Source organism: Drosophila persimilis, unplaced genomic scaffold, assembly GCF_003286085.1.
Source record: "Drosophila persimilis strain 14011-0111.01,24,50 unplaced genomic scaffold, DperRS2 tig00000910-arrow-arrow-pilon, whole genome shotgun sequence".
Classification (NCBI taxonomy): Eukaryota; Metazoa; Arthropoda; class Insecta; order Diptera; family Drosophilidae; genus Drosophila; species Drosophila persimilis.
Genome location: NW_020825373.1, coordinates 220,356 through 243,022, shown reverse-complemented (window position 1 = coordinate 243,022; position 22,667 = coordinate 220,356). Strand labels below are relative to the sequence as shown.

The 22,667-nt window shown below is 47.4% G+C and overlaps 4 protein-coding genes across 4 annotated transcripts; all 4 read left to right on the top strand.

Annotated features, from left to right (window-relative positions):
* Window positions 1-2,022: 2,022 nt before the first annotated feature.
* On the top strand, window positions 2,023-4,228 carry LOC6602864 (glucose dehydrogenase [FAD, quinone]). Its single transcript, XM_026993857.1, has one exon. It carries the CDS (start codon window positions 2,101-2,103, stop codon window positions 3,997-3,999), a length of 1,899 nt encoding a protein of 632 aa, XP_026849658.1. The 5' UTR covers window positions 2,023-2,100; the 3' UTR covers window positions 4,000-4,228.
* Window positions 4,229-5,725: 1,497 nt separating this feature from the next.
* On the top strand, window positions 5,726-7,615 carry LOC113566777 (glucose dehydrogenase [FAD, quinone]). The gene has a single exon (XM_026993855.1). The coding sequence runs from the start codon at window positions 5,726-5,728 to the stop codon at window positions 7,613-7,615; it is 1,890 nt and encodes a 629-aa protein (XP_026849656.1).
* Window positions 7,616-11,578: 3,963 nt separating this feature from the next.
* Window positions 11,579-13,711, top strand: LOC6602865 (glucose dehydrogenase [FAD, quinone]). Its single transcript, XM_026993868.1, has 2 exons — window positions 11,579-11,741; window positions 11,809-13,711. Exons 1-2 carry the CDS (start codon window positions 11,582-11,584, stop codon window positions 13,521-13,523), a joined length of 1,875 nt encoding a protein of 624 aa, XP_026849669.1. The 5' UTR covers window positions 11,579-11,581; the 3' UTR covers window positions 13,524-13,711.
* A 1,751-nt stretch (window positions 13,712-15,462) lies between these two features.
* LOC6602866 (glucose dehydrogenase [FAD, quinone]) lies at window positions 15,463-17,492 on the top strand. The gene is made up of 2 exons (XM_002027865.2): window positions 15,463-15,625; window positions 15,696-17,492. The coding sequence occupies exons 1-2, from the start codon at window positions 15,463-15,465 to the stop codon at window positions 17,420-17,422; spliced, it is 1,890 nt and encodes a 629-aa protein (XP_002027901.2). The 3' UTR covers window positions 17,423-17,492.
* The last annotated feature ends 5,175 nt before the right edge of the window (window positions 17,493-22,667 follow it).

The window sequence follows — 22,667 nt, the reverse complement described above, 5'->3', positions numbered from 1 at the left end:
CTTTTACGAGTCGTAGTAGTCGTAATAGTAGTAGTAGTATGTCATATGGTTGCGGTCGGCTGGTCGCCTAGACGTCAGGTTTTCGTGCCTAAAATCTCTGTGGGTTTTCAAGCAAAGTAAAGCCCGGGTTCTCCGATTCTCTGGGGCTGTGGGTCGGATTCTAAGCCCTGAGTTGTTTGCATGCAAGCGGAAATAATTATAAAATTATTCGCTAGACAATGCGTCAGGCAAAACAGTATTATGGGCAGTCAAGCAGCCACCTCCGACTCCCATTCACCCAATCGCGAATGTAATTGCAATCGTGAGAGGCAGTTCCTATCACTGTGATGATGGTGTGGAATCGTTTTGAATCAAATAAATGAAGTGTTTTCAACTGGTAATTTATCATATCGAACATCGCGAACGGACATCAATTTGTCGACCCTCCCTTCAGAGATGCACTTGGGATGCTCTTTGGTTCAATCAATATTTGACAAAGAATATATTTTCCAGAGTATCAGAGTATCAGTTTAATCGTATCAGGTAGATCTGTTAGATTCCCTTCGATGTTGATATTTCCTTTATTTTTTTCCACTCTAAATGTTCGCAATTCCTTGGGAATGTGTAAATTATTCCAGATATTTACATTCCTTAAGATGAACATTACGCTTTCTATATTTTTTTGAGAGTGGAAATCGTAAAAAGAAATTATTTTCGCCTACATTTTGACGTTAATTGAAAAATATTTGATTTAATTTCAGATTTCAAATAAATATATTTAATATTAAACATAAAATAAATAAATAAATAAATGAAATAAATATATATTTTATACAAAAAAAAAACAAATATATTTAAAAAAAATAATATTTTTAAAATAAACCTATTTAATACTTAAAATAAATAAAATTTATACTTAGAAAGATATCTTCAACATTTAAAATAAATTTATTTCATATTTAAAACAAATATATTTTATATTCAAACTAAATTTATTTCCTACAAATTTAATATTTTATATTTCTTTTAAAGTATTTTATTTTAAGACCAATGTGCGCCGCATTTAAAATAATAATTTTATGTTTATTTAATTACATTTCTGATGTATATGTTTTATTCTTTTATTTTTTATTAATTTTTTGTTTATTTTAATTTTTTTGTTTTTTTTTTTTTACTTTTGTATGTATGTTATTTTATTTATTTAAATCAAAATGCATTTTAACTAATATTTCATTTAAATATGTTCAGTCTTTAATTTGTATTCCAATAAAAAAGTTTTCAATTCTTTTCAAACGAAGCGTGACAATTATCCCAGATATGCATATCAGACATTCCTTAAGATGAACAGCACGTTTTCTATATTTACAATAGATGTGCCATTAGATATTTTGCTCTTGTTCCTGAATATATATCTCGTATATCGGTTCCATTAAATGGTAAATGCAAAATGCATAAATCAGCAGTACTTAATAATGTTCCGTCTTTCGTCTTGAGCAAGCGATTTGTATGCATATTCCGTAGCGCCCTGAATTTGATTTTTCCAGGGAAACAAAACAAAACAAGCAACCAAATCCTTTGATATAGAAATCAGCAACTATCGAATGCGATAGTCTCAGATGAGATCCCCTGATCCCTTTCTTAGAACTGCGTAATCGTACACCTCTGATCAGAGCATTTCTATCGCTTCCACGATTACAGCCCTTATTTCGAGCGTGAAATTCAATGGAGAAAGACCTGTTCTTAGAGGGGGATTTGTGCAATTTAAATAGACTTTGGGCTCATTAATCGTGTGGAATCGAATGGAATGCTTACGATCTTTGATTGTTCGATAATTTCAGCCTTTCAATGACGGTTCGATCCCCTGGCGACCCCCCCAATGATGCCATGCTGCACGTTCCTATAGTTAGGGGCAGGGCGGGGCAGAGCAGGGAAGGACAGGGCAGGGCAGGGCAGGGCAGAGAAATAATTGTTGCTCATCGGACAGACAGTTCGATCCAAGAGCTGCTATTGTCAACGATTCCCAACAATCTGTGCGGCGGTAGGGCTGATAGTAGTCTCCCGGCGGTGCATTGCGCCAGTCGATTGCTGGAACTGAGTGTTTCCGTCTGACTGTCTCCCACCATGACTGCTAGGACATCGCAAAGGTCCTTGTCCAGGCCCTGGGCCCTTGTCCTGGCCTTTCTGGGGCTCCTTGCTGTGAGCGCGTCAGCGGCCGAACAGAGCTACTACGACAACAGCATGCTCGATATGATGGAGTTCATGCGACGGGGACAGGCGCAGCTGGATCTGGAGGCCCTCGACAACGGCCGGAAGCTGCTCACCAAGTACGACTTCATTGTGGTGGGAGCCGGCACCGCCGGCTGCGCCCTGGCCGCCCGCCTCTCGGAGAACCCCAAGTGGAAGGTGCTGCTGCTGGAGGCCGGCGGACCCGAGAGCTACGCCATGGACATGCCCATTGTGGCGCACTATCTGCAGCTGGGCGAAATGAACTGGAAGTACCGCACGGAGCCGTCCGCCAGCTACTGCCTCGCGATGAACAACAACCGCTGCAACTGGCCGCGTGGCAAGGTGATGGGCGGCAGCTCCGTGCTCAACTACATGATGTACACCCGGGGCAGCAGACGCGACTACGATCGCTGGGCGGAGTTGGGCAATCCCGGCTGGAGCTACAGGGACGTCCTGCCGTACTTCCGCAAGTACGAGGCCTCGAACATTCCAGACGCAGACCCAGGACCCACTCGACCCGGCCGCCAGGGACCCGTCAAGATCAGCTACACGGAGCCGCGCACTCGCATCGCCGATGCCTTTGTTCGGGCCTCCCAGGAGGCGGGAATGCCGCGGGGCGACTACAACGGAGAGACCCAGCTGCGGGTGTCCTATCTGCAGGCCAATGTCTACAACGAGACCCGCTGGAGCTCCAACCGGGCCTACCTCTATCCCCTGAAGGGGAAGCGCACCAACCTCCACGTGAAGAAGAACGCGCTCGTGACCAAGGTGCTCATCGATCCCCAGACGAAGACGGCCTACGGCATCATGGTGCAGACGGAGGGACGCGTGCAGAAGGTGCTGGCCCGCCGGGAGGTGGTCGTGTCGGCGGGGGCCATCAACACGCCGCAGCTGCTGATGCTGTCGGGCGTGGGGCCGGCCAAGCACCTCCGGGAGGTGGGCATCAAGCCGATAGCCGACCTGGCGGTGGGCTACAACCTGCAGGATCATATAGCGCCGGCGGTGAGCATGCTGTGCAACGCCACCTCGCTGCAGATCCGAGAGATGTTCAGTGTGAAGGCACTGGGGGACTACTTTCGCGGACGAGGCCCGCTGCGGACGCCCGGCGGCGTGGAGGCCATTTCCTTTTATGCCCTGGACGATCCGAAGAATCCCCAGGGCTGGGCGGACGTGGAGCTCTTTGTGGTGGGCGGGGGCCTGCAGACGAACGTGGCCCTGCGGCTGGCCCTCGGCCTCAGGCCTGAGATCTATGAGGACATGTTCGGCGATCTGGAGCGCAGCAACGCCAACGGATTCCTCATCTTCCCCATGGTCCTGCGCGCCAAGAGCCGCGGGCGCATCAAGCTGCGCAGCCGCAGGCCCCAGGAGCATCCCCTGATCTACGCCAACTACTTCTCGCATCCGTACGACCTCAACATCACGGTCCGTGGCATCGAGCAGGCTGTTCGGCTGCTGGAGGAGCCTGCCTTCCGGGCCATCGGCGCCCGGCTGCTGGAGAAGCGTCTGCCGGGCTGCAGCCATCTCCGCTGGCGGAGCAGCGACTACTGGGCCTGCCACGCCCGCCACTTCACCTTCACCATCTACCACTACTCGGGCACCGCCAAGATGGGTCCCAGCAGCGATCCGGCGGCCGTCGTCGATGCCCGCCTCCGGGTCCATGGCATCCGCAATCTGCGCGTCGCCGATGCCAGCATCATGCCCCACCTCATATCGGGCCATCCCAATGGCCCCGTCTATCTGATAGCCGAAAAAGCCGCCGATATGATCAAGCAGGATCACAACTATGTTCTCTAGTTGTAGATCCTAGAAAGGAGCAGAATTTGTCTTATAGGTGGAATAAATACAAATATCTTAAGGGTAGGGGATCGAGGGATCTTCGACAGATCTTTTACAATAGGCCGGGAGACACTGATCTCAGGGGCTCTTGAATTAATCATTCGACGAATGAATGTACGAGCAGGTAGTGAATGAAATAAATATAACATCAGCGAGCATCAATGTCGCGTCATGCACAGGACATGTACAAATGTTTGCTTGTTTTTCTTTCTTTTTTGTCACGGGCATTCCCTGAAATTCGGAAGAAAGTGTTTTTTTATAAGACTTAAACGTAAAGAATGCTCTCTAATGAAGGAATTTTCTATTACTTAGATTGAAAAGTAATATATACAAATATTTATAAATATACAATATTAAGAAAAAAGTGTATCCTACAGTACGCGTCGTCGATGACGATGTGTTGAGAGTCTGAAGTCATCCAAGATGACTTTAACATTGGGAGTACCTAGGGCTTCATCAATGACATTTTCAAATGACAGTCTTTTATGATTAATCGATGACTTTAAAATAGTAATCAATTAATAAGCGACAACTTTATAAAAAGCAATCAATGAATAATCGCTAACTTAAAAAACTAATCGAAGCCTTTGAAATAGTTATCAACGAATTATCGATGATAGTAATCAATAAATGATCGATAAATTGAAAAATAAATCAATGACTTTCTAAAAAGTAATCAATGAATCATCGAAAAATTCAAAATAGTAATCAATAAATTATCGAAGACTTTAAAAAGCCAATCAACGAATAATCGATGACTTTAAAATGGTAGAATGGAAAATGAAAAGGTATATTTTGGTATATTTGTAAGAACTAAAATGTATATTTCAATCAATGATCCCTGCTTGTGTAAGTCTCTCTATTCAACAAATTTAGTTAGTTCTTACACCATATCATCCTCCATTCGTGTTTTGCAAGTCATTCGACAGGTCTGAGTGTCTAGAAATCATCAATAATCATCAGCACACTTCCATTATTAATTCTTATTGGTTTAGAACAACATGGTTTAGGCCTTTGATTTCGATCTGGTTGGGGAATACCCAAAAGAGCGACACGACAGGTTTCTTTGTCTCTAAATTCCCGCTAAAAAATCGCAGCGTGGTAATTATATCAATCGGAAAGGAGAGAGGATTAGAGCATCTACCAAGACTAGCCATGGGAGGCCCTTTAATGTTTGCTTCCGCATTTTGGTCCACAGCCACCAGAGCCAGAGACAGAGACAGAGACCGACACAGAGATGACGATGACGATGACGATCGGCTCTGAAGTCAATGTCAGATCTCCATCTATGAGCTTTCAATTTCAGCTTGTATTTGTTGTATCTGTGGCTGTGACTGTGAACGTGCCCACAGACCAGTATACCAAACTTTTGAAATCTTTTGAAGATTCTTGGCGATCGCTCGTGTATGCTGTGTGCTGGAGCCGAGCGCTGCAGCCGAGAGATTCGCAACAACACGATCGGATCGGCGCTTAAATTTAATATTAAATTGAACTTGGCCAGAGCGTTTGGCAGCATTACTAGTTCCGAATCCGATTGGGCAAGACGCGACCACCGATCACTCGCGATCACTAGAACACTGCGCGATCGCGATCAATTTTTTCTGAATTCTCTTCTTGGAGTGTGTGTGTGTGTTTTTTTTTTTTGGTTTGTTTCGTCTGGAGTGCCGCTAGTGGAAGCCCGATGATGGCCAGCAAAACGAATCTGCATCTTAGTCTGGGACTGGGACTGGGACTGGGACTGGGTCTGGTCTTTGCCTGCTCGTTGCTGTCTCTGGTGTCTGCCCAGGAGAACAATGTGCTGTTCGAGACAATCAACTTCCTGCGACGCGGGCAGGCCGACGTCGACCTGGAGAACTACGACAACGGACTGGTCCTGGACACCGAGTACGATTTCATTGTGGTGGGAGCCGGCACCGCCGGCTGCGCCCTGGCCGCCCGCCTCTCGGAGAACCCCAAGTGGAAGGTTCTGCTGCTGGAGGCCGGCGGGCCGGAGCGCCTTGTCATGGACGTGCCCATTGTGGCCCACTTTCTGCAGCTGGGCGAAATGAACTGGAAGTACCGCACCCAGCCCTCGGACCATGCCTGCCTCGCGATGAACAACAACCGCTGCAACTGGCCGCGTGGCAAGGTGATGGGCGGCAGCTCCGTCCTCAACTACATGATGTACACCCGGGGAAATCGACGCGACTACGATCGCTGGCAGGCGCTGGGCAATCCCGGCTGGAGCTACAAGGACGTCCTGCCGTACTTCAAGAAGTACGAGGGCAGCAGCGTCCCCGATGCCGAGGAGGACTATGTCGGTCGCAACGGCCCCGTCAAGGTCAGCTACGTCAACTGGCGCTCCAAGATCTCGGAGGCCTTTGTCGACGCCGCCCAGCAGGATGGGCTCAAGTATCGCGACTACAACGGACGCATCCAGAACGGCGTCGCCTTCCTCCACACCACCACCCGCAACTCGACCCGCTGGAGCTCCAACCGGGCCTACCTCTATCCCCTGAAGGGGAAGCGCACCAACCTCCACGTGAAGAAGAACGCCCTCGTGACCAAGGTGCTCATCGATCCCCAGACGAAGACGGCCTACGGCATCATGGTGCAGACGGAGGGACGCGTGCAGAAGGTGCTGGCCCGCCGGGAGGTGGTCGTGTCGGCGGGGGCCATCAACACGCCGCAGCTGCTGATGCTGTCGGGCGTGGGGCCGGCCAAGCACCTCCGGGAGGTGGGCATCAAGCCGATAGCCGACCTGGCGGTGGGCTACAACCTGCAGGACCATACGGCCCCGGCGGTGACATTCACCACGAATGCAACGTCCCTGAAGTTCGAGGACTTTGCCGATCCGACGCTAATCAATAGATTCAATCGGATGGAGGGGCCCTACGGATCGCCCGGAGGCTGTGAGGCCATTGCCTTCTGGGACCTGGATCATGAGCGCGACGAGGATGGCTGGCCGGACATTGAGCTGTTCCTGGTGGGCGGCTCCATGTCCTCTAATCCGGCCATCTCGCGCGCCTTCGGCCTGAAGAAGTCCATATACGATGCGCTGTTTGCCGAGATCGAGGACAAGTCGCTGAACGCCTTCATGATCTTCCCGATGATACTGCGGCCCAAGAGCCGCGGCCGCATCATGCTCAAGAGCAGCGACCCCTTCAAGTATCCCCTCATCCATGCCAACTACTTTGCCCATCCGTACGACGTGGACATCTCGGTGCGGGGCCTCCTCAAGGCCGTCAGCCTGATGGAGCAGCGCGGCATGAAGGCCATCGACGCCCAGCTGTGGGAGCGCAAGATCCCCACCTGCAAGCAGCATCCCTACAAGAGCTGGGCCTACTGGGCCTGCTATGTCCGCCACTTCACCTTCACCATCTACCACTACTCGGGCACCGCCAAGATGGGTCCCAAATCGGACCGGGCCGCCGTCGTCGATGCCCGCCTCCGGGTCCATGGCATCCGCAATCTGCGCGTCGCCGATGCCAGCATCATGCCCGAGATCATGTCCGGCCACCCCAATGGGCCTGTCTTTATGATTGCCGAAAAGGCGGCCGATATGATCAAGCAGGATCATGGCTTCATCCCGTGATTATTCCACTCCCCAGTCCAAAGTTTCATCAGGTCTTAGCCCGGTTTGCACAAGGCCAAAGTCCACTGCCCATCCCCCTCACTTGTCCCCATCGTTTGCATCTTTGTTTTGTATTCTGTTTAGTCATACATATACCATCTTTTATGTCTCTCCATCAACCTCCCCGAGTTGGCCAAGTGCGAAGGGGGCTTAAGTTTTAGTTAAGGCATTCTTAACGATTCTTTGTTATTCTTAGTGTACCTCTCTTTAGCCTGAACTGATTCTAATTTAAGTCTAGACCCGTAAGCTCCATGAATAAATCTCTTAAGATTACCATATACCATATATTTGTACAATGTGTCATTTATTGCGTATTCATCCGAGAGAGGGAATTGACAGCACAGCTTGATCAGGGATCAGTTATCAGGGATCAGTTATCAGGGATCAGTTATCAGGGATCAGTTATCAGCAATCAGTGATCAGCAATCAGTGATAAGTGATCAGATATCAGTGATCACCAATCAAAGATCAGCTATAAGGGATCAGTTATCAGCAATAAATGATTATTTATCAACAATCAGTGATCAGCCATCAAAGATCAGCTATAAGGGATCAGTGATCAGTTAGAGGTGATCAGTTAGAGGTGATCAGTGATCACTTATCAGCAAATAAGTGATAAGTTATCAACATTCAGAGATCAGCAATCAGAGATCAGCTATCAGTGATCAGTGATGGAACTTCCATGACTGTTCTGCTGATGATTGGTGATTATGATACATCAATGCGTGCCTCAGATTTTCAGAAATGTAGCGTACAATAATATGATCCATTTTCCTGATGCATGATGCAATACATCATTCCTGTTGGCTTATATCGATAGGTTCTGAGCCGATTATATATACGAAGCGTCGGCGCTGCTGTGCTGATACAAGCCGCATGATACATAGGGCTCCCATCGACACTGACTCTCATTTTTAATGAAATCTTCAACGTTTTTCTTTCGTGGTTTTGACAATTTTCATGCTAATAAATTTTTAGCGTGTGTATTTTTTTTGGGTTCGTCTATGTCCGTCTTGTTCTTCTGTTTGATACCTTTTTATTGTTGCGGAAATGATTTTTGTGGTCTTGGTTTTATGTCTGTGCTTTTTGTTGGTCTTTTGTTTTGAATTTTTGGTTTAATTTGCATTGATTTGACCTTAGCCCCGGGGCGGGAACTTGGGAGGGAAGGGGGCCGTAAATCAGTCACAAATTGAGAACAATTTCCAGAGCAGGAACCACCCAAAAGTATGCTTCAGCTGATCAAAAGCTTTACTTGTGAAAAGCTCAAAGTGATCTTGCCACAGAAATCCATTCCAATTGATTTGGCATGCTAGGTGCCACAGCAGGCTCTATCGATAGGTTTGCTCCGACATTTGATCGGTTCAAGACTGTCTCAGATTGAAGATCAATGCCACGAAGTGTGAGAAGTGAGTGAAAGATCAAGACTATTCAAGGGTACTTCGAATAGAGCGCGACAGATCGATCGAAAGCGAAAGCGAAAGAGAGCCGCGAGCTTAAGACGAGTGAGTCGGGGCTGCTGCGTGAGAATATCTATGTAGGTTTGTATGCAGATGACAATGTGGTTCTGTGGGCAGTACAAAAAACGACACTGGCTATAGTCTATGTCTATAGTCTATATAGGCTTATATCGGATAGATACTTCCCTCATACTCAACCTAGGACTCAAGAGTACCCCGGCATCTCTAAGATCTCTTTTAAGACAATGGTTGTTCATTAACATGAACAAGAACCGACACAGGCCGTTCTATAAACAATACAGACCAGTTGAGAATACGGACCATAGAGTAATGAGCGATTCGACCACAAAACCATATACATATATATGTTTATGGGTCTCGACAAACCCAAAACTCTAAACACATGTGGTGTGCCTTCAATAGCACTATAATTAGAGGGGATAAACAAGTGGCCCTTTTCTTGGCATTGGTCTTCGTTTGCAATTGGATTATGAAGTTATGAAGATAAAACAGTTCGCAATTACAACTCAGCATCGCCATCAACAATGGTAGAGGCCTTAAACTTTTGCCAAACTCAAAATGATCCAAACTTATCGAAAATTGATCAATTTATGGGATAAAATACATTTTCTCTTGAAAATCGCTTTGGCAAAGCTGTTGAAACAGCAATAAACCGAAAAGTTATTGCTGTTTCAAGACTTAAGTCCGGCACTGTACATATTACCACTCCCTGAACCCAAATCAACCAGGAAATACACTGGAAAGGTGGCCTCCTACTATTGGTGATATCAAAACCATTTCTAACGACAATTCTGGTGGATATCTGGGGAGCTGCAGAGGCCACATTCACGAGCCATGCCATCAGCCTTGGGTTTTCATTAACACAAATTGAAATATTCATGAGAGTCCTTGGAGGGCGGGGTTTCGAAAACATGAATGAATGCATGCAAATGCCGTGACCAAAACAAGACCCACTCCCAGCCGGATAAACTCCCCCCCCCCATAAATCTGGCCGTCAGCGGCCACACGGATTTGTAAGAGATTCCCGGCCAGGATTGGGGGCCAACTGCAGCCATATGCTGGCTGTCGGACAACCCCAAGGGGTGGTTGATGCAGCTGCAGTGGCCACCCCCTTTTGGCCGGGGCCGAAAATTGTTTTGCTTTTGTTTGCTGAATGTCCAAATTCGCCATGGGAAACACCGGAAAGCCAACCCCTGAGAGCTCTCTCACCCTCACCCATACACTTCGACCCCCCGCAGATGTCGCTGTGCAAGAGCAGAGCCGCAAGAGAAACCAGAACAATTCCCCGCGGCCAAGTGCCATTGAACCAGGTTCAGATGCAAAGGGAAAGACCGAAAGCAAACAGCCCAAGAAACACAAGAAACAGATACAGACGGAGCCGGAGACGGGGACAATGATATACTTGTTGATAGAGACAGAGATATAGTTAGAGAAAGAGAACGAGATGGAGAAGGAGAGACATGGGATGAGCAGGCAGAAAGCAGCAAGCAAATTAGCAAGTGGCAATAAAAATTCTTGGCTCTAAAAACAATCTTGGCCCGTTTTGGCCCTACAGCGACGAGAGAGTTGGAGACGAGACCGAAAGATCAGTCGAGGAGAACCAAAACCGACGACGACGACGACACTTGAGAGGGACAGTGGGGCTAATGGAAAGATCCATAGGTGGATCTAACATTTATTTATTATATGTACATTCCCGCATACGAGTGCGAGCTAAATATTTAATATTCCGCTTATCCGAAAGTGCTGATTGGTGCTATAGACAGAGAATGTCCCCATTGTGAGGCGCTCATTACCATCGAATCTAGATTTAAACCTGTTTTGCAAAGTTTTGGCTGGAAACCACTTTTAAAAAAAACTGATTATCACAATATTTGGAATGATTTTGTGCGCATGAGCCATACGAGGTCACCGATTTAATATCCAGAAATATTTTAATTTTATTGTCTAGCATCCGACTTCGCAAATGTATTTATGTGATCTTTGAATATACTATACACTCAGAGAAAAGAGCCCTGAAATTGTAGTATTCTCTTAAATTTTGATATAAATATATTTCTTATTTAGATTAAATACATTTCCCGCAAAATTAATGTATTATATTTAATTTAAAAGCGTTTTATATTTCGATTAAATATTGATGCCTTTAAATCAAAGTAAATTCCTTTTGATTTCAGTACGCTCTTATTTCAAAACCGAATATTTGAATACAATATGGGTGCCAAGCCACAGATAGTTCAAAAAAAAGATACTTCTTCCCACCAAAAGACATCCTTTAATACCAAACAACACGAACTCCAGTACGTTGGTGTTTGCGTGGCTTGAAAGTGTTTCATTTTGTGCCCACTGTGCGAACCAGAAGTTCAATTTCACCGGCCAGCCGGCCAGCCGCAGAGTTCAGTCAACGGCGCAGAGGTAGCACAACCAGAGGTACGGCTACGACAACACCATGGAGAACCTGCTGCTGCTGCTTATGTCCGTTCTTCTGGGACTTCTTCTGAAGATCCCCAATGGCAATGGCGACCCAGGACGCGGCCGAGCACCCGATTTGGAGGAGCTGCGGCGCCTGGGCATCGGAAATGTGGTCAATGTTCCGCTCTACAGCGACGGTAAGTGCATGACGGCCATGTGGCCATGTGTCCCCATGGTGATCTCCAGCATTCGTGTGATTCGCAGCGCCATTGGGCAGCTATGACTTCGTTGTGGTGGGGGCGGGAGCCGCTGGCTGCACTCTGGCCGCCCGTCTCTCGGAGAACCCCCAGTGGAGTGTGTTCCTGATCGAGGCCGGCGGCGTGGAGAACATCATGCACCAGGTGCCGCTGATGGCACCCTCGCTGCAGACCACCGCCTCCAACTGGGGTTACCTGTCGCAGCCGCAACGCCACGCCTGCCGCGGCATGCCCGACAACCGATGCTCCCTGCCCCGGGGCAAGGTCTTGGGCGGCACCAGCTCCATCAACTACATGATCTACAATCGGGGCAACAGGCGGGACTTCGATGGCTGGGCCTCCGCCGGCAATCCGGGCTGGAGCTACGCGGAGGTCCTGCCCTACTTCCTGCGCAGCGAGTCCGCCCAGCTGCAGGGCCTGGAGCAGTCGCCGTACCACAACCACAGCGGACCCCTCAGCGTCGAGGATGTGCGCTATCGCAGCAGGCTGGCCCACGCCCATGTGCGGGCCGCCCAGGAGGCAGGACATCCGCGCACCGACTACAACGGCGAGTCCCAGCTGGGGGTCTCCTACGTCCAGGCCACCACCCTGAAGGGTCGCCGCCACAGCGCCTTCCGCGCCTACATCGAGCCCATACGGAAGCAGCGCCGGAACCTGCACATCCTCACCCTGGCCCGGGCCACCCGCCTGCTCATCGACGAGGCGACCAAGTCCGCCTACGGGGTGGAGCTGCTCCACCAGGGGCGGCGTCATCGAGTGCGCGCCCGGAAGGAGGTCATCCTGTCGGCGGGGGCCTTCAACTCCCCCCAGCTGCTGATGCTGTCGGGCATCGGGCCGGCGGACAATCTCAAGGCCATTGGGGTGCCGCTGGTGCATGCTCTGCCAGTGGGGAAGCGCCTCTACGATCACATGTGCCACTTTGGGCCCACCTTCGTGACCAACACCACGGGCCAGACACTCTTCAGCGCCAATTTGGGTCCCCCCGTGATCAAGGACTTTCTGCTGGGGCGGGCGGACACGTTCCTCTCCAGCATTGGCGGAGTGGAGACGCTCACCTTCCTGAAGGTGCCCCGAGCCCGGACCCCGTCCACGCAGCCCGACATCGAGTTGGTTCAGGTGGCCGGGAGCCTGGCCAGCGACGAGGGAACGGCTCTGGCCAAGGGGGCCAACTTCCGGCAGGAAATCTACGACAAGATGTACAAGGAGCTGGCTCTCAGGCAGCAGGATCACTTCACCTTCCTGATCATGCACTTTGCCCCCGCCTCCGTGGGTCGTCTCTGGCTGCACAATCGCAACCCCCTCGAGTGGCCTCGCATCGATCCCAAGTACTTCTCGGCCCCGGAGGATGTGGAGTATCTGCTGGAGGGCATCAAGGAGGCCATTCGCATCTCCAAGATGCCCGCCCTCCAGTCGATTGGCGCCCGCCTCCTGGAACGCCCTGTGCCCGGCTGCGAGTCCCTGGCCTTCGCCTCCGACGACTACTGGCGCTGCTCCATCCGCACCCTCTCGTACACGCTCCACCACCAGGTGGCCACCTGTCGCATGGGTCCCGCGAGCGATCCCACCGCCGTGGTCAGTCCCCAGCTGCGGGTCCATGGCATGAGGCGGCTGCGGGTGGTGGACACCAGCATCATTCCCGTGCCGCCGACGGCCCACACCAATGCGGCGGCCTTCATGATCGGGGAGAAGGCGGCGGACATGATACGCTCCGACTGGAGTTGAGGAGCTGCCAGGGAAAGAACTCGTATCGTATCGTATCGTATCGTATCGTAGCGTATCTATGTAAATGGGTCAATAAAATGCTTAAAGAAAGAAAGCCCAAAGAAAGCAAAGGGTCAAACCAGTCCGCTGTACGCCGGAGAGCAGTCGGGTGTCGTCATGACCTAGCTTAATAAAGCCACCACCAAGCGATCCAATCCGAACCGATGCGATCCAAAACGGGTTTGAATTGGTTTCATCAGACATCAAGTTCAATGACAGTCCAGTGCGAATGAATAGAGCACGCGGTGAGTGCGTCGCCTGTCTGTCGTCTGGGTGTATATATGTACACTCGTATGGAATTTGCCACACTAAATGCAGTTGAAAACTGCGTGCCCAGAGGGACTGGGATTGGGATGCGATGCCCAGCACGCGCCAAAGTTAAACGAACCCAAAACGAACGCAAATGGAATTCAACACTTAACAAATAAGCGAGAATCTTGTCATTCTCCCTTCACATTTGGCCAGGCTTAGAACTCTCTGGCCTCTGATCGTCCGTGGGGATACCCTGTATTGGCAGGGCCACTTCTGCTCCTGATTCCACACCTAATTCTCCAGCCATCCATGCAGAATCCAATTAGTTTGGATCTTTTATTAGATATTCATTCAATCAGTTTTCAATCTTTGCATTTGTTTCTTTTGCTTTTATGCTTTGGTTTTTTGATTTGATTTGCTAATTGGTCCATGGATTTCCGTATTTTAATCGGAAACTAAAACTGATTTTTGTTTTAGTTCCCTGTCTCTCTCCAGTCTGGTCGAGTTTCTAGTCTCTACTCCAGACTTAATGTATTCTCTTCTTTAATTTCTGTTGTTTATTTATTCATTATTTCGGTTTTTGATTGATCTTGATCTGAGGTGAAATTTTGCTTCATTCTTTGTTATATTTATGCTCTTTTTATTTCATTTAATTTTGTTTTTCTTTTTTTTTTGTTTCTTTTATATTTTTATTAATATTTAATTTTTTATTTTATTGTTCCTTTTTGTTTTTTATTTTATTTATTTTTTATGTTTTTTTCCCCAATTATATATATTTTTTTAATATACTTTTTTTTTAATTTTTTCTTTTTTGCTTTTTGTTTTAATTTTTTCTATTTTATTTTAATTTAATTTTATTCTAATTTATTTTTTTCACTTTTTTTGGTATTTTTTCTTTATCATATTTTTTTTTTAATGTTTTGCCACAATTGTTTTTTGTGTTTTTTTTTTATAGGTGTTTATATCAATCTACTACGTATGTTGAATATGATAAATTATTTATTTATTTTTAATTGTGGATTTTAAGTTCTTAAGTTTTTTGTATGGTATGTTGGGTTTTATAGGAAAAATTAAGAGTTTCCTAAACCTATAATTTGTGTCGTTTCCATTCTGTAAGTTGATCTTTCCTTTTTGTTTCTTTTATTTTAGATTTCTGTTTTATTTTCAAGATCTTTGGTTCATTTAATTTATTCCCTATTTTGCTAATTTCTTGAAGGCTCATTCTATTCTTCGGTTCATTTATTCCAGTTTTTATTTCAAGTTGGTGGTCGATTTCAATTCGATTCTTGGGTTTTTATATTTCAATGATTCATTCTATTGTTTTGTCCATGGATTAAATTTATTTAACTCTATTTTTATTGTCTCGTCGGTGCACCCGTTAATTTCCACCCAGCTGGAGGCGCGAACAGGGTATGCAGTGTTTATGGCACAGCCAGTACAGGCAGAGCTACAGGTACAGGTGGGTGGGGACGGCATTTGATGGGAGTTTAACAGCGGCAGCAGCAGCAGCAGCAGCAACACCTGAAAAGGCCCCTCTGCCGTGGCGCCTGAGTCACTCCGTTGGGAGTGGGCTCCGGTCCCAGGGCCATGGCTTAAAAGCAACACCCATCCCGCGGATGCAGCTCATTTGAGTCCACCATTGGCCAAAATGCAGTCCATCATGTGGAGTCCACAATTCCGGCTGACCTGCTGCCTGCTTATGCCGCTGTTCCTGCTCAGTGGAGTCCAGACGAACGGCAATCAGAGGCTGCTGGACCAGCTGCAGCAGGTGGGGCTGGTCAATCTGCTGGAGCAGGCCACGCGGCCCAATGGTAAGTGTTTAAAAGCCCAAGATCCCCGGGGATCTCCCTCGAATACATGTAAATTCTGCTGCTGCTTCAGTGCCCCAGGATCTGGCCACGTACGACTTCATTGTGGTAGGAGCCGGGGCAGCTGGCTGCACGTTGGCCGCTCGACTCTCGGAGGATCCCAGCTGGAAAGTGGCCCTCCTCGAGGCGGGCGGCGTGGAGAACATTGCCCACTTGACGCCCGTCCTGGCCGGCTATCTGCAGCAGACGGCCTCCAACTGGGGCTACCACTCTGTGCCACAGCGCCTCTCCTGCCTGGGCATGAACAACCAGGAGTGCGCCCTGCCCCGGGGCAAGGTCTTGGGCGGCACCAGCTCCATCAACTACATGATCTACAATCGGGGCAACAGGCGGGACTTCGATGGCTGGGCCTCCGCCGGCAATCCGGGCTGGAGCTACGCGGAGGTCCTGCCCTACTTCCTGCGCAGCGAGTCCGCCCAGCTGCAGGGCCTGGAGCAGTCGCCGTACCACAACCACAGCGGACCCCTCAGCGTCGAGGATGTGCGCTACCGCACCCAGCTGGTGCACGCCTTCGTGGAGGCTTCCGTGGAGGCGGGTCTACCCCGCACCGACTACAACGGAGAGTCGCAGCTGGGGGTCTCGTACGTCCAGGCCACCACCCGCAACGGCAGGCGACACAGCGCCTACTCGGCGTACATCCAGCCAGTGAGGGACTACCGCAAGTCCAATCTGCACATCTACACCTTCTCGCAGGTGACGCGACTGCTCATCGATGCAGAGACCAAGTCCGCCTACGGCGTGGAGTTCCGCTACAATAGCAGGGCCTACACGTTCAAGGCTCGGAAGGAGGTCATCCTGTCGGCGGGGGCCTTCAACTCCCCCCAGCTGCTGATGCTGTCGGGCATCGGGCCGGCGGACAATCTCAAGGCCATTGGGGTGCCGCTGGTGCATGCTCTGCCAGTGGGGAAGCGCCTCTACGATCACATGTGCCACTTTGGGCCCACCTTCGTGACCAACACCACGGGCCAGACGACCTTCACGTCCCGAGTGACGGCCGCCGAGGTGCTGTCGTATCTGCTGGCGGGGAATCCGGCCACCAAGCTCAGCTCCATTGGCGGTGTGGAGGCCCTGGCCTTCCTGAAGACCGGCCGGTCGACCCTGCCACAGGACTGGCCCGACATCGAGCTGATCATGGTGTTGGGGAGCCTGGCCAGCGACGAGGGAACGGCCCTCAAGCTGGGCGCAAACTTCAAGGACGAGATCTACGACAGGATGTACAGGCAGCTGGCCCAGGCCAGGCAGGATCACTTCACGCTCCTGGTGATGCAATTCCATCCGCAGAGCGTCGGCCGCCTGTGGCTGCGGGATCGCAATCCCTTGGGCTGGCCCAAAATCGATCCCAAGTACTTTGTGGCTGAGGAGGATGTGGAGTACATCCTCGATGGCATCAAGGAGGCCATTCGCATCTCTAAGATGCCCGCCCTCCAGTCGATTGGCGCTCGCCTCCTGGAACGCCCTGTGCCCGGCTGCGAGTCCCTGGCCTTCGCCTCCGACGACTACTGGCGCTGCTCCATCCGCACCCTCTCGTACACGCTCCACCACCAGGTGGCCACCTGTCGCATGGGTCCCGCGAGCGATCCCACCGCCGTGGTCAGTCCCCAGCTGCGGGTCCATGGCATGAGGCGGCTGCGGGTGGTGGACACCAGCATCATTCCCGTGCCGCCGACGGCCCACACCAATGCGGCGGCCTTCATGATCGGGGAGAAGGCGGCGGACATGATACGCTCCGACTGGAGTTGAAGGGCAGTGTAGGAATAGATTCGATCCGAGGATGCGAGTTGGAAGGAGGTCGACTTGGAGAGTTAATTAAATGGAATTACCTTAACGAGTCCGTCTGTCCTTCGAGACAGCCGGGGAGATGGTGGGGTAGGCGTAGGCCTTGGGGGATGTGTTGCCTAGAGAGTGCATTAACCCAAGACCGCGACCGCACAAGGGTTGAAAGCCGCTTTGGATGTGGCACAGGCCCGGGCGCAGCAGGCACGGGCACAGGCACGGGCCCAGGCCCAGTCATAATCATCAACAGCAACAACAGGGGGTGGTTTGACTCGGAAGCTGTCTGTGCCTGTGCTTAGATGGAGAAGGGGAGGGTGGGTGGAGTGATGGGATGGGATGCAGTGTCATCAGGGTTGTGCGCATACAAGTGGTTATCAGTGTTCTTGCTTATCGCTTCCTTTTTCCTTCTTGTTGTGTGAAACATTCAATATCCCCCCACAGGAGGCAAAAGCTTTCCAGTCCCCAGAGTTGCAGAGCACCGCAGTGTGACCGTAGTCGTTTCATCCAAGATTTTAGTATTTTAATTTTATATTTTATGGCATTTCCAATTATAAAATTTTAAAATATGGAAACTGAAGAAGACTAAGACTAAATATTAAAGCTTATTAAAAATTATATCCATAATATATAAGTGTTCCCGCAACCCACATAATAAACAAATACAACTTATTGAATACAGTTACCGCACTTTTGCGGATTCATCTGAAACCCACCATTGAATTTTTTCGGTATTTTTTGGGAATTTTATCGTATGCCCGTTTTGCAATGGGACACTTGTACAGTAAATCCACGCTATTCGCATTATTTGACGAATGTTTTCAAATGGCACAGGGAAACATTCAAATATCTTCAATAAACATTTTAAAATACATATGGGCTTTCCGTGGAAATCTCAACCCTGGCAAAAAAATCTAAAGTCAATATAAACACATTTCCATATCCTTTTCTCCCGATATTATTTTTCAATCTATCCAATTTACATATATTTTCATTAACTTTGATCTGAAAATCTATTAAAATAAGCAAAAGTTCGCTTTTTATGTATTTTTGATATTTTATAGTCATGTTTTCCTTTAGTATTTTCTCCTATAAGAAAGAAAATGTTTCCTAAAAGTCTATTGAATTATCTAAAAAAAAATACCAGAAAATGTTCTCAGTACCGCAAATAGGTATATTTTTTAAGTTTTAAATTAAATACAAAACAAAACTACAAATCATAGCCATTTTAAAAAAACATCAAATTAGCATTAATATATTGCCGCAACTTTAGCTTAAATCTGCTTTGAAATTGATCGCCGCGAAAACCACTTATAACATATTGCAAAAATTTTCAAAACGAATAGTTGCCCAAAATCGACTTTAACATAAATTTAGGGCAAATCACGACCTTTGACCTTTTTACCACTTGCAACTTGGACGATTTGTCCACATTTGACACAATGGCAATACCCAGATGCATATTTAGACAGCGGCAGACGGTGGTCACACTGGCCAGTCAGCTGTTGGCAGCTTTTTATATGGAAAATGCATCTTAAAGAACACTAAGAAATGTGCAAATGAGTATGCCTAAGAAAAAGTTATATTATATTCTATATCGAAAGAGAAATTCCCACTGGCATCCAGCCCTGGCTTTAATTATACGACCCTGTCGTTCTGTCGCCCTGCCGCCCTGCCGCCCTGTCGCCCTGTCAACATGCGGTTTTCTAATTGCAACGTTTGAAAATAAGTCAACAGGCGGCTGTAACCCCCAGAAATGGGCGGTGCTGCTCCAATGAGGGCTGAACGGATACTCGTAGTAGAATGGGCCGAGGGGGAGAACTTACCTGAAACAATTAACGCCTCATTCGGACCCGTTGTGTGTATGTTTCCCATGGTGGATGGATGGTTGGGTGGTGTACGCTTTTTTTGCTGTTCGATTTTTATATCCAAAAAGCTCCTCTCTGCACTGCTCTCGAAAAGTTCTCTTTCTCCGGCTCTAAACGGAGAAACAACAACAACAATAGTCGTAGAAATAAAAAAAGTAAACGAAACTTCGATAGCCGAAGTTCTAGATGCACTTCCAGACAAAACACTTGGCCCTTTATAGTATTGCTTATTTTCCGATCTGTTCTGTGATATTGTCACTTTCCCTGTTCACACTCCCTATATCCCTATTGTTATGCTTCTAATTTTTTACTATCTATAAGTTGTAGCTGCTCTATGGAATGTTGGGATAAAAAATCCAATGGATGATCGGGTATACCTAAACTTTAGAGGGTAGCAAAGAGGTTTGCCGAACGCAAAGGATCGCCGCAAGGGTATTTTATAGGGAGCTTTTTGTGGCGCTGCCCGAAAGTATGCTACACTGTTTTTCTCCCCGAATGTTTTTATTGTTGCTTTTCTGTCTGTGTTCGTTCCTTCTTCTCTTCTCTTCTCTTTTGTTTTGTTTTCATCTTTTATCGTATTTGTATATCCCTGGCTGTAGAAGCTTTCTGCTTTTGGGGCGGCGGCGTCTCCAGCAACTTACTTAGCATAAAATATACATACGTATACATATGCACATATACACACACTGACGATCAGATGGAATGCGCAAAATGGAATTGAATTAATATAAAAACAATCGTCAGTTTTCAATCACACGTAGGAATCCCCGCTGCGGGGTGCCACTTGATAAGCTGTGCGCGTGATTTGCTTTTATTGTTAATAAAGTTGCATGTACATGTGTATATATTTTTATCAAAGTTCAAATAAAATTAATGCGAATTGCTGGGCAGAAAATAGAACAGCTCAACCATTGGTGTGGGGGGGGGGGGGGAGGGGTGGGTTTGTAGCCAGAACAGGGCCGGGGCCGGGGCGGCACATGACGTAAACGTTGAAAGTGAATTGGGCGCGGGCAAGTTATATTCAATGTAAGGTGGGGTAGGGCCATCCAAAAATAAATGCCATTGCGTGCCAGAATTCGACGAGAGCCAAAAGAACCTATGCGTGTGTGTAGCACCACACTAATGTGTGTGCACCCATGGGGGGCCAATGCCTAACCTCGTACTCTATATTCCTTGGGGGAGGCTTGGGCTAGCCGAACGAGAAATAGAGAGAGATGGAGAGAGAGAGAGAGTATGTGTGGGAGAGTGTCTGTTTGCGGGGAGAGTGCCTTATCAATGAGCTCATCATTGCCTGGTCTGCCCCTGCACCCCTCACAAAAGTATACAAAAAATTGAGATTAGAACAAAAAGATAGAAAAAACCGAATCAGAAGAGAGACCAAAACACGAAACACTCACACACACTGAGACAATAATTTAACCCTTAGTAAATAATTCTGATTGGGGGTTGCTCTGCCGCTGCGGGGTCTCATCGGAGGTAAACAATGTTTTGTTATCGCGACCTGCTGCTGCTGTTGCTGTACCGCCCGCCGCCCCACTGTAACCCTCTCCTACAATATATATGTATATCCCCGATTCCGACTATAACCATAGGATTTTATCACAATTAGTAGGGGAGAGACCCGGCTCAAAAAAGAATCGCGCGCGTAGGGGAAACAGCATCCCACAGGCGACTGCATTTGTTTCGATTCCATTTTCACTCACAGAACAGCAAGAAAAATATATTAAAAAAACATGGGCCTGGAAGCAAACGCGCACAAGTTTTATTGATCAAAGAATCGGTTCTAATTGATTGTATTTTTATTAATTAATATTAATTTCTTCGTGCAAAATTTACCGCACAAAACTCGCACAAACTCCGTAAACAGTGTGAACTTATCGATTAAATATTTTAGAACTGGAGAAACATCGATGTTAACACCGATTTCATCGATGTTTGGTGTACAAGTAGACATCGATGTTTTTTCCCAAACATCGATGTTTTTCGATTTGTAGGTTATTTACACTTTTATTAATATATTTGATCTAGATATAAAATTAGCTTAAAGTATTTGCTTACAGGATTTATTTCTGCCCCTTTTCGCTCAGCCATAGTTATCACTCCACCATTAATAAGTGGAACAAGATTCAACAAGATAATATATTCGGAAAATCGAAAATTGCAACTAAAAGGCAACCATAACTAAACTTTTTGCCGACTAGGCCCCTATGATTATCCTTTAAAAAAAAACGTAGTCCAAAACTCAATAACTCAATAACTAGTGTAAAAAGAAAATTTATTATTAATATATGTAATTTAACACAGATTTAAAATCTGAACGTTGGTGTGTAATGACTGCATGTATCAGGTGGCGATGCAATTTCTACACCATCAAGTGGCCCGTGTGACATCAGCAAAAGGCTGTTAAGCACGGATCCCAAGAAAACCGCTGCCCTTCCCCAGCCAACCGACCGAGGGGGCGCTGCCGCCTGAGAGCAGCGCGAAAAGCGAACCAAACGCGAGCATCTGGGAGAAATAGCTGATATTATATTATAGATAGCTAATAGATTAATATTCGAGGAAAATTAGATTTAATCTTACTAAAATAACAAAGCATGCATTCAAAATATATACAAATACAATTACTAAATACGGGAAGGGTACGTAAGTATTAGTAATTTGATACGATAATGGGAATTGGTGGTGGATATAATGTGTTAGAGGGAATTTTAATCCGAGCGTAAGACCTTAAATGGATAATGCAGGAATAACGTTATCTAGTTTCTGGGGGGGGGGCATAGAAATAGAATATTTGAAAAACGTCGATGGAACATCGTAACTTCACATTGCTACATAATGGGAGGAAAAAGTGAATATGGACAAGAGAAAAAACGGCCAAAACGGTTCGTACGAACCTTGCCATTTGCCCTGGCTGCTTTTGCCTGTTGTCCATACCTTTAGCCATTCAAAATTACGACTCATTTTTTCGTTGAACTATTGTTTGATATATATTGATGCATCGATAAATATAAATATATTTTAGGGTATTTGTTGCTTTGCAAAAACAACGATATTTGTGTGCGATAGGTGAAACTTCTCAGAGTTATGTGGAAAATCGTACGCTATATAATTTACTGAAAAATTAACTATAGGAAGACTTGCTTATAAAGGATATTAAATTGCCTGCTTAATATCTTGCAATGTTATGCTTGAGCACAAGAATTCTGTCCCCATGGATACTATTGGTGATTCAGTCTTAAATCAGCAGCTTGAAAGGAGTGATAATTAGATTGACTGACTAGGCCAGCGAATTAAAGTGTTTTTTATTCTTTGGCTATCCTATCCCAAAAAAAGCCCCTGAATACCCC